This window comes from Pararge aegeria, chromosome 3, assembly GCF_905163445.1.
Source record: "Pararge aegeria chromosome 3, ilParAegt1.1, whole genome shotgun sequence".
NCBI lineage: Eukaryota > Metazoa > Arthropoda > Insecta > Lepidoptera > Nymphalidae > Pararge > Pararge aegeria.
This window is the reverse complement of record NC_053182.1, coordinates 17351865-17366862: the sequence shown is the minus strand read 5'-3', so window position 1 is coordinate 17366862 and position 14998 is coordinate 17351865. Positions and strand designations below refer to the sequence as shown.

The 14998-nt window shown below is 35.3% G+C and overlaps 1 protein-coding gene across 1 annotated transcript in view; it reads right to left on the bottom strand.

The window, feature by feature from the left end:
- LOC120637480 overlaps positions 1-14998 on the bottom strand; it is a 160652-nt gene that overhangs the window by 20184 nt on the left and 125470 nt on the right. Inside the window, exons 7-8 of the mRNA XM_039909344.1 lie at positions 8586-8651; positions 3908-3992 (exon numbers count right to left, since the gene is read on the bottom strand). Of these exons, the coding sequence (XP_039765278.1) occupies positions 3908-3992; positions 8586-8651 (151 nt within the window). The remainder of the gene's footprint in view (positions 1-3907; positions 3993-8585; positions 8652-14998) is intronic.

Below are 14998 nucleotides of genomic sequence, written 5' to 3'. Positions count from 1 at the left end.
ATAGATAGATAGATAGATAAATTCTTTATTGCACACAATTAAGGGATAAAGATAATAAATATTGGAAACAGTAATAGAAAAAAAATAAAAATGCGCAGACAACCCTTAATAAAAGAAGAAAATAAATTATTATGGAAACGGGATAATGCAATATTTTAATAATATCAACTACATATAACAATAATACACAAATAGCTCATAAAATAATAAATAATATAGAAATAAATATATATATATATATATATATATTTGTTACTAAGTGCATATATAACTTTATGACTCAGTAGATAAGTAATATTCTTTTGAAGATGCTTAATGATTTAGACTGTCTAATGCCCCCTGGCAATCCATTCCAGAGTATAACCATTTTGACTGTAAATGAATTGTCATACGCCAGGAACGTGCAATTAGTTCTCTTTCAGACAAAGCATCCTGCAGAGCTAGCACGGGCGGGAGATAAAAATTATATCCCCCGATTATATCCCCTGACAAACGATAAAATTAACGTGCCCATCTGCTAAATCACTGGAACATGGAATAGGAGCAGATTACCCCCGTTTATACATATATTATACACATATACACATATATTATTTAGATATCATATCCATTCGTGCGCCAGTACTCTGAGAGTTTATAAAGATGTGGGAGAAGATAAATTTATATTCTTTCCCCGGGGATATAATTGTCTCCTGCCCATGCTAGCCGTGCTGTCCTGGTGGGCAGCTACAGCGTGTTAAGTTTGACTTATAGTATTAGATTATGGTCAATAAGTGATTACTATCAAAGTGTTTATATCTACTAGTTAATTTTGTCTTGCTGTAGATATCACCTCAAATATATGCAGTTCAAGGAATCGATTGCTGTAGGTAATTCGAAATTCGATCAATATTCGTCTACTTTGCAAATGGATATTGACACGCTTGATTATGAACGGCACGTTGCATACAAAGGTACCACGTGAGCCACAAAACCACAGTCGTTACTGATCAAACTACCTTTGCTACTCTAGTTATATATCCGAGAAAGCATCTTGTCTCTGAATTGCTTTATGCGGAAGCTTCTGCAGTTCGTTTGAGTTTGCCTACTAAAATAAATTTATAGCGAATATGTGATTTGTATTGTAGTGTTAATATATTCTTGTGCGTTTTGTCGTGCTGTATATATTTCAAAAACGTACATTTCAACGAATTTGTTTGTTGCGATTCAAACTTCGATCAACATTCGTCTATTTCGCAAAATGATATGGACACGCTTATTTATGAACGTCACGTTGCGCACAAAGGCACCACGTGAATCACCAAACCAAAGACGTTACTGATCAATCTACCTTGGCCATTCTAGCTATGTTTCAGACAAAGCATTGTGTCACCCGATTGCCTTTGGATCTGCTTGCTTCTGCAGCTCGTTTGAGTTTGACGAATACTATTACTTTATGGTGAACATGTGATAAGAATAGTATGGGTTATATCTTTTTTGTTAGTTAAGTCACTGTTGTTAATTTCAGACAAAGCATCCTTGGCTTCTACCTTTATAAAAATTAGACAAAGCATCTTGTCACGAAATCGATCGCCTTAGGCAGAGGCTGCTACAGGTCGTGTGAACTTCACAATATATAAACACATATCATAGTGTTTATATGTTGTTTTTGTTTTGTCTTGCTGCGAACATCACCAATCGTCATATCCACCCATTACCGGCCCACTACAGGGCACGGTTCTCCTCCCAAAATATGAAGGTGTTAAGGCCGTAGTCCACTATGCTGGCACAGATCGGATTGGTGGGCTCCACACACTTTGAGAACATTATCGAGAATTTTTTGACATGCAGGTTTCCTCACGATATTTTCCTTCACAGTTGAAGTGAGTGATATTTATTTTCTTAAAATCACAAATATTTGCTGTTAATGAACGTGCCGATATCGGCACGCTTTGTTACGTGCGTCACGTTGCATACAAAGGAACCACGTGACTCACAAAACCAAAGGCGTTACTGATCAAGCAGCTTCGGCTGCACTACTTTCATTTCAGACACAAAACTACTTATTATACTTCCTAGTTGCTATTTATCAATGTTTGCCTTGGCAATTGGATATCGACACGCTTTGTTACGTGCGTCACGTTCCATACAAAAGAACCACGTGACTTACAAAACCAAAGGCGTCACTGATCAATCAGCTTGGGCTGATTCCATTATCCCTTGTTATGCACAAAACTACCTATATTTCCTCAAACATTGCGTTCGGTTGCTTTTTATTGATGTTTGTCTTCTTCGCAAATGGATATCGACACACTTCGTTCTTCACGTCGCAAGCCAAGGTACCACGTGACTCACGAAACAAAAGGCGTGTCTGATCAATCGGCTTTGGCTTTGCTAGTTCCATTACAGATAAGCATCCTATAATGCTTTGTTATGCACTAACCGACCATGGTCGCGGGCCGCTGTGGCTTGTGTGAGATTGATTACTTATATTATGTTCATAAACCGCATCGCTGGACTACTTGTCTTGTGATGCAAGGTCAAACAAATGTTAGATATTGGTTGTTCCTGTCAAGATATTTTCCGAACCTAGGACGAAATTAGAAAGTTGGCAATGTTGACCTCGTGTCCCAATGGGTTCCAGCGATCCACATTATTGCGGTGTGAAGGATTAAAGTCAAATTGCTTCTCTACTCTCAAACATCTTTACTTTAAGAAATAGGGCAGTAACCTCGAATCTAACAAATCTGTGTCAAAACTTAGATGCTAACAGAACTAAACCTGAGTCCATTTAGATCTTTATGTCATACAAGCTGATACCCGCGACTTCGTTCGCGAGGAGTGAGCATTTTATTCCCGCGCGCTCGTTAACATTTTTTCATCTCACCACGGGAACTATTAGAGATCGGTATAGAAAGTATACGTCCTTTTCCATAGCATAGGTAGCATGCATACCAAATTTAAAAGGTGTCTGCCCACGGCTTGGCTCGTAAACAATTTTTCTACTTAAGGAATCGGGGTAAAAGGTAGCTTATGTTCTTTTCCATGTCAAAGGCTACATGCATGCCAAACAACATCTAAATCCATTTAGCCGTGTTTGCGTGATTGAGTAACAAACAAACACATTTTCACATTTATAATATTAGTAGGTTTGTTATTTATTTATTCTATTTATTTGTCATAACACTCAATTATTACAATAAAAAATAATAATAAAGCTGCTATTTTGTAACTAAAAGGACCTTTGTGCTACAAACTGTTAAGTCGTATCAAACTTGAAAACGTGCTCAAGGGAAACCTATTATACAAATTTGTTTATAAAGCGTGACTTATCTTTAAACACTGTACTGGTAGGCCGATTTGCGTGATTCAGTCACGAAATCATGAATAGTGCCTTACAAAAGCGACCTTCGGTCTTGTACGAGTGGCAAGAGCGAAGTGCAGGGTTCCGTAATACAGCTGTTAGACGTAGCTAGCAGAATCTGATATCGAACTTCTGTATTCTTACGAATATTTAAATGTCTTTATTGAACATCATAACTTAAGAACACTCGGAAAAAAAAAAAAAAATGTGCAAACGCAGCATTATCGATTAAATATCGCGCCAGTTAAATATGTAGTTTATAGAGAATAGAGATACATTCAACATACAACATTCATAAGTCTTTTCTATTCATAAGTCTTCTTGATTGATATCTTTATTGAATTAAATTAAAAGGGAGGAAACAGTGGAGTGCACTTCATACATGCATAAAAGCACTGCCTTGTTTGTATAGAAATAAGACGTTTTTTGACCAGAGCGCTGTGCCCGCAACAGCTCAGTTATAAACCCATTGTATTCGTCTCGGATAGAATAGCTTGTTTTATACACTAGTAAAATCTACTATTTTATTCAAATAAATACATGCAAAAATGTGAATAATCTTACCGTTTTCTATATTTGTATATGATGAGCACGATGAAGGCATTCCCAATGAACAGCGCCGCTATAAGCAGCGACGGAATGACGATGTCTGAAAATAAAGTCAAACATATATCATAATTTTATGATGATATTCCTACTGGTAAAAACATTTGTGTAGAAATATAAAATTTATTTTATTTATATCAAACTTTGGTATCCTAGAAGAAAAAAGTAGCAAAAAAATAACATAGGTATTGCAACGTTACCTACTAAAATGGAATCAGCTCTTAAGATCTTGACATTTACAATTTGATTTTATTTACGTAACGTTGCAATTTTCAATGATTATCTTTACCAATAATTTTTGTTGCAATTTTCTATGCATTCTAGGCGAGTAAGAGGGGATTAATAATAAATTAAATTTCATATTTTTATGAAAGGGTTTTAAATACACACTGAGGAAATATTAGTATAATTAAAACGAAAATACCTACTCAGTTATTTATTTATTTAAACTCTTTATTTGTTCACCACTACCCAGGAAAATAAAGGACGAATAGAGAGAAACAAAAAAACTGGAGACTACAAAAGGCGGCCTTATCGCTTAAAAGCGATCAAGCAACCTTAGGATTGGGACAACACGAGCGAGAACAAATAGGTGGTGTAAAATTATTATAAACCTACATTCAAATTACTACATACGAATGCATAAACAAAAAAACATAAAATAACACAGTTATGTATTTTAAACGACTTTTAAAAAGAGGTATGGATATCGAATATTGTCAATGATAACGTTTTTTTTCCGCTGTGAAGAACTACATAGCTTTAAAGCAATTTCAAACAAATTGCACCATTTAGCACCTTAAGAAGCTCGACAAATGTTCCTCAAGAACCCAAAATAATATCCTCCTAACAATTCAACAAACACCTGCGTCCATAACGCTTGAATTCCTATTGTTGTAAATTGCAAACCGCGCTCAAATCTGGTAAGTTACGCCTCAGCGGACATCAGGCTCAACTTAAACTTTGTATCAAAATGAGACGACAGGGAAATATACGCAAGAGGAGTTACCCCATCGCGCCTAAAATAAAATAATTACGTAGGATGTAATAAATGCGTCTTCACTCACGAAATGTTTAACGAATTTAATAAATATAAACTGTTTACAGCTAAAACTAATCTCATTCTCGTTCCACTGTTAAATTTGTTTTGCCACTTTTTATTTTATATAAAATAATCTAAAGCAGGAAAAGGGTATGGAAGGAAAGCATTATAAATTATTAGAATACTTATAAAAATTAGCTTAAAATTTTATGAACTGTGGAAGATGAGTCTACACAGTGAAATATAGAAGTTACTTACAAATGGAGATCTCTAATTTTATTCAACTAACAGTGAAATCTATACTGATCAAGCCGAGGAATAAGTTTTCTTTGTGTGTTTGTTTTAACGCGTTAAACTCAGGTACCATCAGTCAGAATCGAAAAATATTTTTTAGAATTTATAGCCCTATTCTTTAGGAAGGCTACATTAGATATTTGATAGCCGAATTCCCATTAGGCGCAGAACTGCCGGCGGGCAAACCGACACCGTGAGTCGAGGTATATTGTGTGAATAATATGTGTGTTTAAATTTTGCATGTTGATGTATAAACAGAATATGTTGGAACTTCATATCCTAAACATCAAGAACTAACCCATATTTAGCGAAATCAATATTTCATTTCATTTCAATAGCAGAAGAATGTTAACATGGGAAAATATCAGAAGCTGTACGCGGCCAAAGTCGCGGGGTACCGCTAGTCAAGAAATAATAGACAAATTACAAACGATCCTTCTGAAGACTTAATTCCCGAAGTTGGGTATCCTCAATGCGGCTATTAAGGATCCTAACTCTCATTTCTACTTCGCAATTTACATAAATACCTTCTGTTTCGGAGATCCAACTAACGTTTAATGGACTGTTAAATTGTTCGTGATACTTGATAAAGACTTGAGGGTATTTTATATCGGTTATTATAATTCAAATGAGGCCTAATTGTGGTGAAATTTTCTGGCTAAAATTTGATCACCTTTGAGAGATTTTATAATGCTTTTAGTTACAAATTATAATGGCTATTGTTTAGACCACTTTCCTTAAGCTAAGACCAAACACGAGCCCTCGAAATTGCGACTTCGGATCACAAGATTTTTTTTTAAATTCCACTACATGTTAGCCGTGAACAACTTTTATATTTGATATCAGCATCAGTTGTATTCAAATGTTGTTGTCAGAAATGGCTGAATACATGATATTTTTTGAGTTCACAACAGTAAGTAATTATATAATAATTTGACTACAATTCCACCTAGTGATAAGTGATGATCCAATCCAAATTGGTAAACAGCTAACCCTGTTAAGGGTGTAGCAGTTATATTAAACGGAATGCTAAATCGCTTTGCGGCTAGTCTTTGTCGGGAACTAACCATGGCCGAAGCCTTCTACCAAGTCAGGGAGAGTTTACAAAATATCCATACCAAATTGCTGCAGGGAATTCGGTACCTCTCAACAGATAAGACCGCAACGGTCACCACTGAGCCAAGGAGGTCGTCATAGTAAGGCTTGGTCATACACAGGACGCAAATCTAAACGGCACAGCGAACGCAAGTTGAACGACCTTTTGGCCTTGCCCTAAGTACTAATTTCTAATCGAGCGTAATAATACCTAATAGGTTAGTAAATAAAGTATGTTTAAGGTTATTGTATATCGGCGTTATTAGGTATAAGGCCCACTGCCTTATGCAAAGGGTTTCTGACCAGGGTATGCATAAAGCAGGTAAATGGCATAAAATGGAAAAATTTCCCTCCAATACGGGTTATATAAAATAATTTGAGTATGCAGTGCTTTCGTGCATATATGGAGTGCACGCCACTGGTAGAAGGCAAATTCGACTAACTGTGGTAACTTTCTCCTTTTAAAATTGTCATCATCATCATTATGATTATCAACACATTTCCGTCTCACTAAAGGGCACCGCTCTCCTCTCGGAATGAGAACGGTTTTCTGTTATATTTTTAAATTATACAAGCGTACCCAGGCCGCTTCGCCGGGCTAGATTATGCTTTATTTTATTTAAACAATAAACTTACATCATTAAATTTTTAATTCAAGTCTCATAATATATTAAATCATTTATTTCTCTCCGTATTCATTCTCTTCTATTCTCTTCTCGAGCGGGTGAAGATCATTATCTACACCCATTTACACCCAACAATAGAATATCATCATAGTAAATTAAAGCTGTATTTGACAGTTCAAAAATAGAAGTGCTTCAATCGTCACCAAACTTTACAGGATTACTCGCCAGGTCGATCCGGAGATTCCCTGAAAGTTTCATTGAAATCGGTCCAGCCGTTTCGGTGCCTATACGGAACATACCCACAAACTTTCTCTTTTATATATAATATATATAGAGATAGATGTGTACGTATATGAAGTAAGTACATATATTTTATTTTATTTCTTATTATTATTTATCCATTTTTGTAATTTATGTTTATTATTTAAGTATTATTACCCTAACCCTTCTTCTTAACTTCAGGTAGGTTGCCTGGTAGAGATCGCTTTTAAGCGATAAGGCCCGCCTATTGTACCTTTTCTTTCAAGTGCGTTTTTTTATTGCTTTGTCTTTGGTGTACAATAAAGTGTTAGTGTTCTCCGATTTCATATTATTTAAACCGTTGTCCATCACGCTAGCTAAATCCGTAATCACGAGCGTTTAAGAACATTATGGATAACTCTCAGGCGTGCAGGTTTACTCACGATGTTTTCCTTCACCGTGAAAGCAAGTGATATTAGACATAAATTAAAAGTGCACATAACTGTGAACAGTAAGTGCGTGCTGAGTTCAAACTGGGTCAAAAGTTGTCACTAAAACTAAAATCACATCACCTGTTAATGATTCTATAATAAGTACAGTAATTATTGTAGGGATAAGAAAGCTAACTGGAATCGCTGACATCGTTCGAAGGGTCACATATGTCGTATGTAGGATTGATGGTGAAAGACGTGCCGCTAAGCGAGTTAGCGTTCCGGTACGATGTCGCGTATGTAGATACCGATTAGGGATTTTAATAAAATATAACTGCCATACTCCCTAACAGGTTAACCTGCTACCATCTTAGACTGCACCATCGCTTACCAAATGATGACATTGCAGTCAAGTGCTAACTTGTAGTGCAATAAAAAAAACACTTCTGTGTGTTTGTAGAGACTCTACCGCCCATGAGAAGCAGCAATTGTTTTTCGACCATTAGGTACAATTTACCAATCATCCTATTTTGTGTGAGCTGAAAACGGGGACTTCCTAGTAATTAAGAAATTCGTTAATTGTATAATAACTGGATGTGAGGATGATGATGGAAATGTAGTGTGTATTTATAATCTACAAATTATAATGATTACAATAGCCATGATTCTTCGAAAGGTCAAAACCCAAAGAAATAGAACTTAATTATAAAAGAAGCTTCCCTACGTACATTGTACAACTGAATGTTTGAATTTCTGTACAAAAAAAATGGTTAGGTTATGTATGTGAAAATTTCAACAGTCTGACATACTGAGAGACGGAAAGCGAAACTTGGTAATATGGTGCTTTATCTTTTGGGTAGGAACCCTAAAAAGTACCTATGGAGTTTTTGAGTGGTAAAGTAACTCACCAACTATCATGTTAGCCTCGTTGTGCGGCAGCTTTGTGTCCCCGGCGACCTTTGCAGTCGCCTCCTCTGCAACAAAAACTACATTGTACAAACGTGTCCCATATAATCCAAGCGGTTTACGATCTTAGGGATACTCAAATTACGAAATAATGTTGAAAGATGCATAAGTATATTTCATAACGAATCGCCCTGTCAAAGTATTAATCAAAAGTAGCATATTTATTTATCCATACATACGAATTCAAAATATTCTAAGTGTTTACTGATGACAAACCTATTGAAGATAAAAGACCGACACGCTCGCAGTACCTAATAAAGTTACAGTACTCGCATCATATTAATTTTGCATGTGATGTTAGGGCGGTATCTGACTTCTTTCTGTAGAAAGTTTGGCAGTGGTTTGCTCAAAAACTATTAGGTTTCGGTTTTACTGATAAGTTTTACTGATTGGCGCAGTGGGCAGCGACCCTGCTTTCTGCGTCCGAGGCCGCAGATTCTATTCCCACAACTGGACAATATTTGTGTGATGAACATGAATGTTTTTCAGTGTCTGGGTGTTTATCTATATATTATAAGTATTTATGTATATTATTCATCAGTTATCTTAGTACCCATAACACAAGCTACGCTTACTTTGGGACTAGATGGCGATGTGTGTATTGTCGTAGTATATGTATTTATTAAAAAAAAAATGTACCTCTAAATCCTGTTAAGTATTTCGGTTTTCATTTACACGTCGTATATGGATAAATTTACTCCGGCTCTTTCACTAGTTAAACACTCACAAACGCTCATATGCAGGACCCAGATTTGTCACGTCATCCGGTCTTTTTTGTTTTAATTTTCATAGTATTTATTTGCGGCAACTGTTTGAGAGGAGTGGCGACGGATTAAAAAGCGAGCCACAAAACTAAGACGACGATCACGACCAGTCTGTCAAGACTGTAACAACTAAGGAGAAGAATTGATGGCAAATGGAAAACCGTCAACTATGAATAGAGCAACAACTTAGCAGGGCATGAAAGCACCACGTCTTACAAGGTGCCGCCGTGTCCAATAATCTCAGCTGTAGGTGCTAAGCCGCATGTAATGACACCGGCAACCACGCCCTTTAGAGCACAACACAGCTCAACGCTGCTTGGCAGCAGAAATTAAGATAGGACGAGACATGATTATCGCATAGCGCGCAACCTAGCCCGCACCTGACACCGCACTAAGTACGTGTTTATATCCTGAGTTTATGTCTCAATAAAAATCATACCTTCATACAAACGGTAACATATAAAATTATTGCCTTTATATATATAATATGTCAGAGCATTGAAAATATATCGGAACACAGCAATAATATAATGTTTTTTGCGCGTATTTGTGTTGTTAAATTCTAAAATTACTTCAATTACAAATTAGTAAAAAATGATTGCTGCAATATAAATATCGCACTATGAGTGACAGATTGCAGTTAGCGTAAGTTATATTTCTTGGTCCTTTATCTGAGTAGGCATTTCTTTGACTGAGTTAATTCTCGTTAGAGTAATAAGTGTTCATTTCCTCTTTGACGAACTTTAATGTCTTTAGTACGAGATTAGTAGTCTCGCATTCGTAAACTCGTTATCGAGTGCCGAAGCTCCGGAACATCACAGTAAAATGTAACTTAGGTATTTCAATTGCTTTAAAGCTTAAATTTGTCCATAATATTAAAGCGAGAGCTTTAGGCAGCGCTTTAGAGAAATAAAAATCTGTACCTAATACAGAATTTACGATTGTAAAAAGACTCAAATTAGGACAACTTTGCCAAGCAAAAATGTTATACATAAGCTGTGCTCCAAATTTTACCCGAGGAAAGCTCATCGCGTTATTTATACCACGCAACATTTGCAAAATATTTATTGTATTTATATATTTAATAAATACCGGTATGTCATACAAATACGTATGTTACTCATAGTAACTACTTATTTGTTTTCACTCTGTGGTTATTATGAAGTAATTGCATCGGCTGCAATCAAGCACTGCTCCAGATACAAATTTACCCGATATTTGCGTTCAAATTGCGTTTGAATCGAGTTACCTGATAGACCTAATAACCTATAACATTAAAATAACTATTGTTAATTACATTTTATGCGTAAACTTAAGAATGAAGTAATTTGATAAATATAATCCATACTAATAGTTTAAATGCGAAGTTGTGTATGTCTATTTCTTTGTTTGCAACCTATGTTTGTCCCAACCGTTAAACCGATTTTGATGAAATTCGGCACACGTGTTCGGCATCTTAGAAGAGGTGCTAGAAAAACATACCCGAAGGATTTTAAATAAATAAAACAAATAAATAAATATACTACGACAATACACACATCGCCACCTAGCCCCGAAGTAAGCGTAGCTTGTGTTATGGGTACCTACTAAGATAGCTGATGATTATTTTTATACAGATAAACACCAAGACACTGAAAAATATTCATGATCATCACACAAACTTTTTCCAGTTGGGGGAATCGAAGCCAATGGATTCAGAAAGCAGGGTCGCTGCCCACTGCGCCAACCGGCTGTAAAAAAAAGCATTTCCTACCTATGCTTGGCTAGACCACTTAACTTACCTTTATGCTTTGTATAGAAATAGTTTGTCTCTTAGAGACGTATAAATTGTATCCCGGTAAAATAAACGGTTCCTGCTTACGAATAATAAATAAGCATAATTTGCTACAATTCGCGACAACCATACAAGTCTGGGTTATAAAGGAGTGTTATATATATTATCAGTGGCGTGCGTAGAGGGTATGCACAGAGAATGCAGATCATATAAAATAAAGAAAATCTCCAGTACGAGTTATAAAAAACTTAAGGATCGGCATTGTAAGAGTTATACAAAGCCTATCCTTAAGTATTTATAGCTCGTATTGCAGATTTTCTTCATTTTATATCATCTCATACCCTGTACATACCTTCTATGCACGCTACTATATATTATATATATTATTTGGCATGTATATATATTTTAAGCCAGTATATTTTATAAGTATATTGCGCCGCTACTCTTTAATATTTTTAATAACTTCCACCAAAGGTTGTCTGGAAGAGATTGCTTCAGCAATAAGACCGCCTTTGCTATTAATTTGTAATGTGTGTTATTTCTTTGTGTGTGCCATAAAGTGTTTTATCTATTTATCTATCAATCTATGTCATTGCGAACTCATCTTGTTACTGCGATAGTAAAATTTCGTTGAAATTAGTTCAGTTCTTCTTGCACTTTCAAAATTATCACCATAATAATTGGTAATTTTAGAATGAGGGTTAAAATATATAGACGAAAGACGACAATTACCTGCCAAAACAAAATAAGAAATTGTAGCAATATTAAATTTATTCCCCGCTCCTCGGGGTTGACCGAAGCAATTTTGTTTAGCACGCTCCTGGGAATTTAACGAAAATAATCAATCTCTTGCAGTACAAGGAAACAAGTAAGATTCTATTCCTTTAATGGAAAATTTAGATTAACCTCCGACTGTAACGACAGTGAGAAGACAAACACTGTGCGGCGACGCAAAACAATTCAGGTATCTTGTTTTAAAGGCAATGGTACCTCCTTAATATCCAAAGTCAAATACAAAACAGTCGTATCATTGATGCATTTTAAAATAAGGTTTCTACACAAAATAGGTAATTTATATGTAAAGTAAGGAGATTTGTGTTATAATCTTGTAAATTAAAACAACTTAAACGAAAAAATTCCCTCCTGCAAATTCCTGAAGATAACATAACGCGTCGGACATTGGTATGGTATATTACTACAGCTAAGCTATAAAATTGTACCTAAATCTACTTTTATATAATAACTATGTTATATATTTATATATTACGTATATTTATTACAATTATCTTTTTAATTGTATCTATACCTTTGGTATTTATGTATATATTACAACACCCTTGGCGCTATCTCTTTCTCGTTCTCTTGCTGTAAGTCATTCCTACAAAAGTTGCCTGTATGAGATTGCTTGCAGCAATTAGGCCGCCTTTACATGTATACATTGTTACTGTATACCTTAATGTTTCTTTTCCTGTATGTTATACGCGCAAAAAAGTGCTTCTTCTTCTTATTTTTCTTCTTCTTAACTAGTGATTTAATTAAAGAACAAAATTATGTAGTAATTACCATTGTTGCGGGTCTTTTTCTATTATATTTTTAAATTACTGAAGGAAATTCGAACTCATTTTTTAAATGTGGCCACAAAACACCCAATTTGTGTTTGTGCTTGCATAAACAATAACAAAAATTTTTCTTTATTTTAGTAGACATTAGGCTCTTTTGAAAAGTTAGGTCTCTATGTTTGTTGTGACTCTGCCTCCGGTTCGGAATGCAAATTGTGCCAAGAGGAAACCAAAAAGCAACTCAGCAGTTTCTCTATTAATCATGGTCAACGTTTCAAAATATTTTTATTGAATCATCGTCATCATAGATAGATAAATAGATAGTCTTTATTGCACAAATCAAAGCGAAAACAAGAAATTACAAAACAATAAAAATATATATATAAGATGCGCAAAGGCAGTCTTATCGCTTTAAGCGATCATCATCATCATCATCATCATCACACCAACCTATTACCGGCCTACTATAGAGCACAGTTCTCTCCCCACAATGAGAAGGGTTTAAAGCCGTAGTCCACCGCGCTGGCCCAGTGCATTTTGGTGGACTCCACACACCTTTCAGCTTAAAGACATTTATTTTCTCAAAAAAGAACACAATAGTTCACTTACATCGAGAATACAATAATATTTTAAAATTAGTAGATACAAAATCTCAAAGTGCTTTACAGATGTACCATATTATTTAAAAGTAAAAATTTTTGCGGGTGGTTAAAGAAAAAGTTAGCGAGCGATAATACAAATCGTTTTATAGGAAAGAGGTAACATTAACTTAACTGAACGGTATTTTGTACATGTTCAATAACAAGTTTTTTAAACATTGGTAAACTTTTAGTGTTAATGATTCTCTCAGGTAAATTATTGTACAACAGCACTCCCTCACACAGTATACTTTTCTTTCCATAATTGGTTCTAGTTTTAGATAGTAAAAATTTAGTTTTACGTTTTCTTAGATAGTTTGCGTATGTTTATTGGGATGTATGAGGATGTATGAGGTACTGGGATTCGAACTCTGCCTCCCAATAGGGAAGTCAAGCTCCCGCCCAATATCGCTGCTTCATTGCACCGATAAAAGCTAAGTCTACTAGCTACTACATGCCAACAGCTTGTGTTTTATCTGTTTATCACCCTGCGTTATATATTCATTTAACGCAGGGTGAAAAAAGTCCGGTGCAAATGCTCGAAGGTACGTAGAAGGTACTTGTACGGATAATCGATTTGCTATCGGTCCTTTGATGAGCTTGATAGACCACGGAAGTCTTAGCGAAGAAGATCTCTATGAAACGATAATATAACCTGGACCGTACTCCAAAGTATGAAGTTTATAAGACTTTAAGTACCTCTTTCATATCTAACGACGTAGGTTTCATACACGTCCTTTAAAATAAATACAAATTACACAGCTGTTTTTAACGGCAACCATCGACAGCCCCTTCAAGCTATCCTATCTACGGTAACTCTAAGCAATATTCAAAATAATGATAGTTTACTACACTAGTGTTAAAAAGTGAAAACTTTAACTTCTGTATAGAATAAACCTTCCAAAATTAAATGCTTATTTTGCGGCATTAAGGCATTAAACGACCACAATTAATTCAATTAATGTCGCCACTGCAACGCACAGTTGACACTTGATACGGGATGCTTCTTATACACGAAACACAAGGACCAAGATGTAAAGTGTTATTACGTCTTTGTTGACGTAATATCAGACATTACAGCCTGAGGACAAAGGTGTAAAGTGCAAACATACGGATAACTATTCTTTTTATTTTGTTCATAACACCGAAATAGATTTATGGCCTCTAACAGCACTGCAGGTTATAGATACTTTGTTCACGGAGCCATGAAATCGATCCAGTCCAGTGAACTAAACTTATGAGGCTCCCGGGACACGTACATCATATCCTTAAAAACACCAGAAAGAACTACGAGTAGGTATGCCATAACTTTGCCTATGTTTGTACCAAAAATTTCTTGATTATATTATACTCGTATAACTTGCCCTTTATCTTCCGAAGACAGTTTTTCAATGAAAAGCTATTTCTTAAATATTGTTGGCCTATTTTCGTAAATGTGTTTTAATCCGCAAAGTAAACTCAAAAAAAATTTTTTTCCCTTCCATAAATTTGAGCGCATGCGTCAGAATTTTTTAAAATTATAATCTAGCTTTAAGACTGATTAGTAAGCTTTTAAAATAGGGATAATTGTTATATCTCTCAGCTCTATGTTATTACTGGAGCAGATATTGTTGCATATAA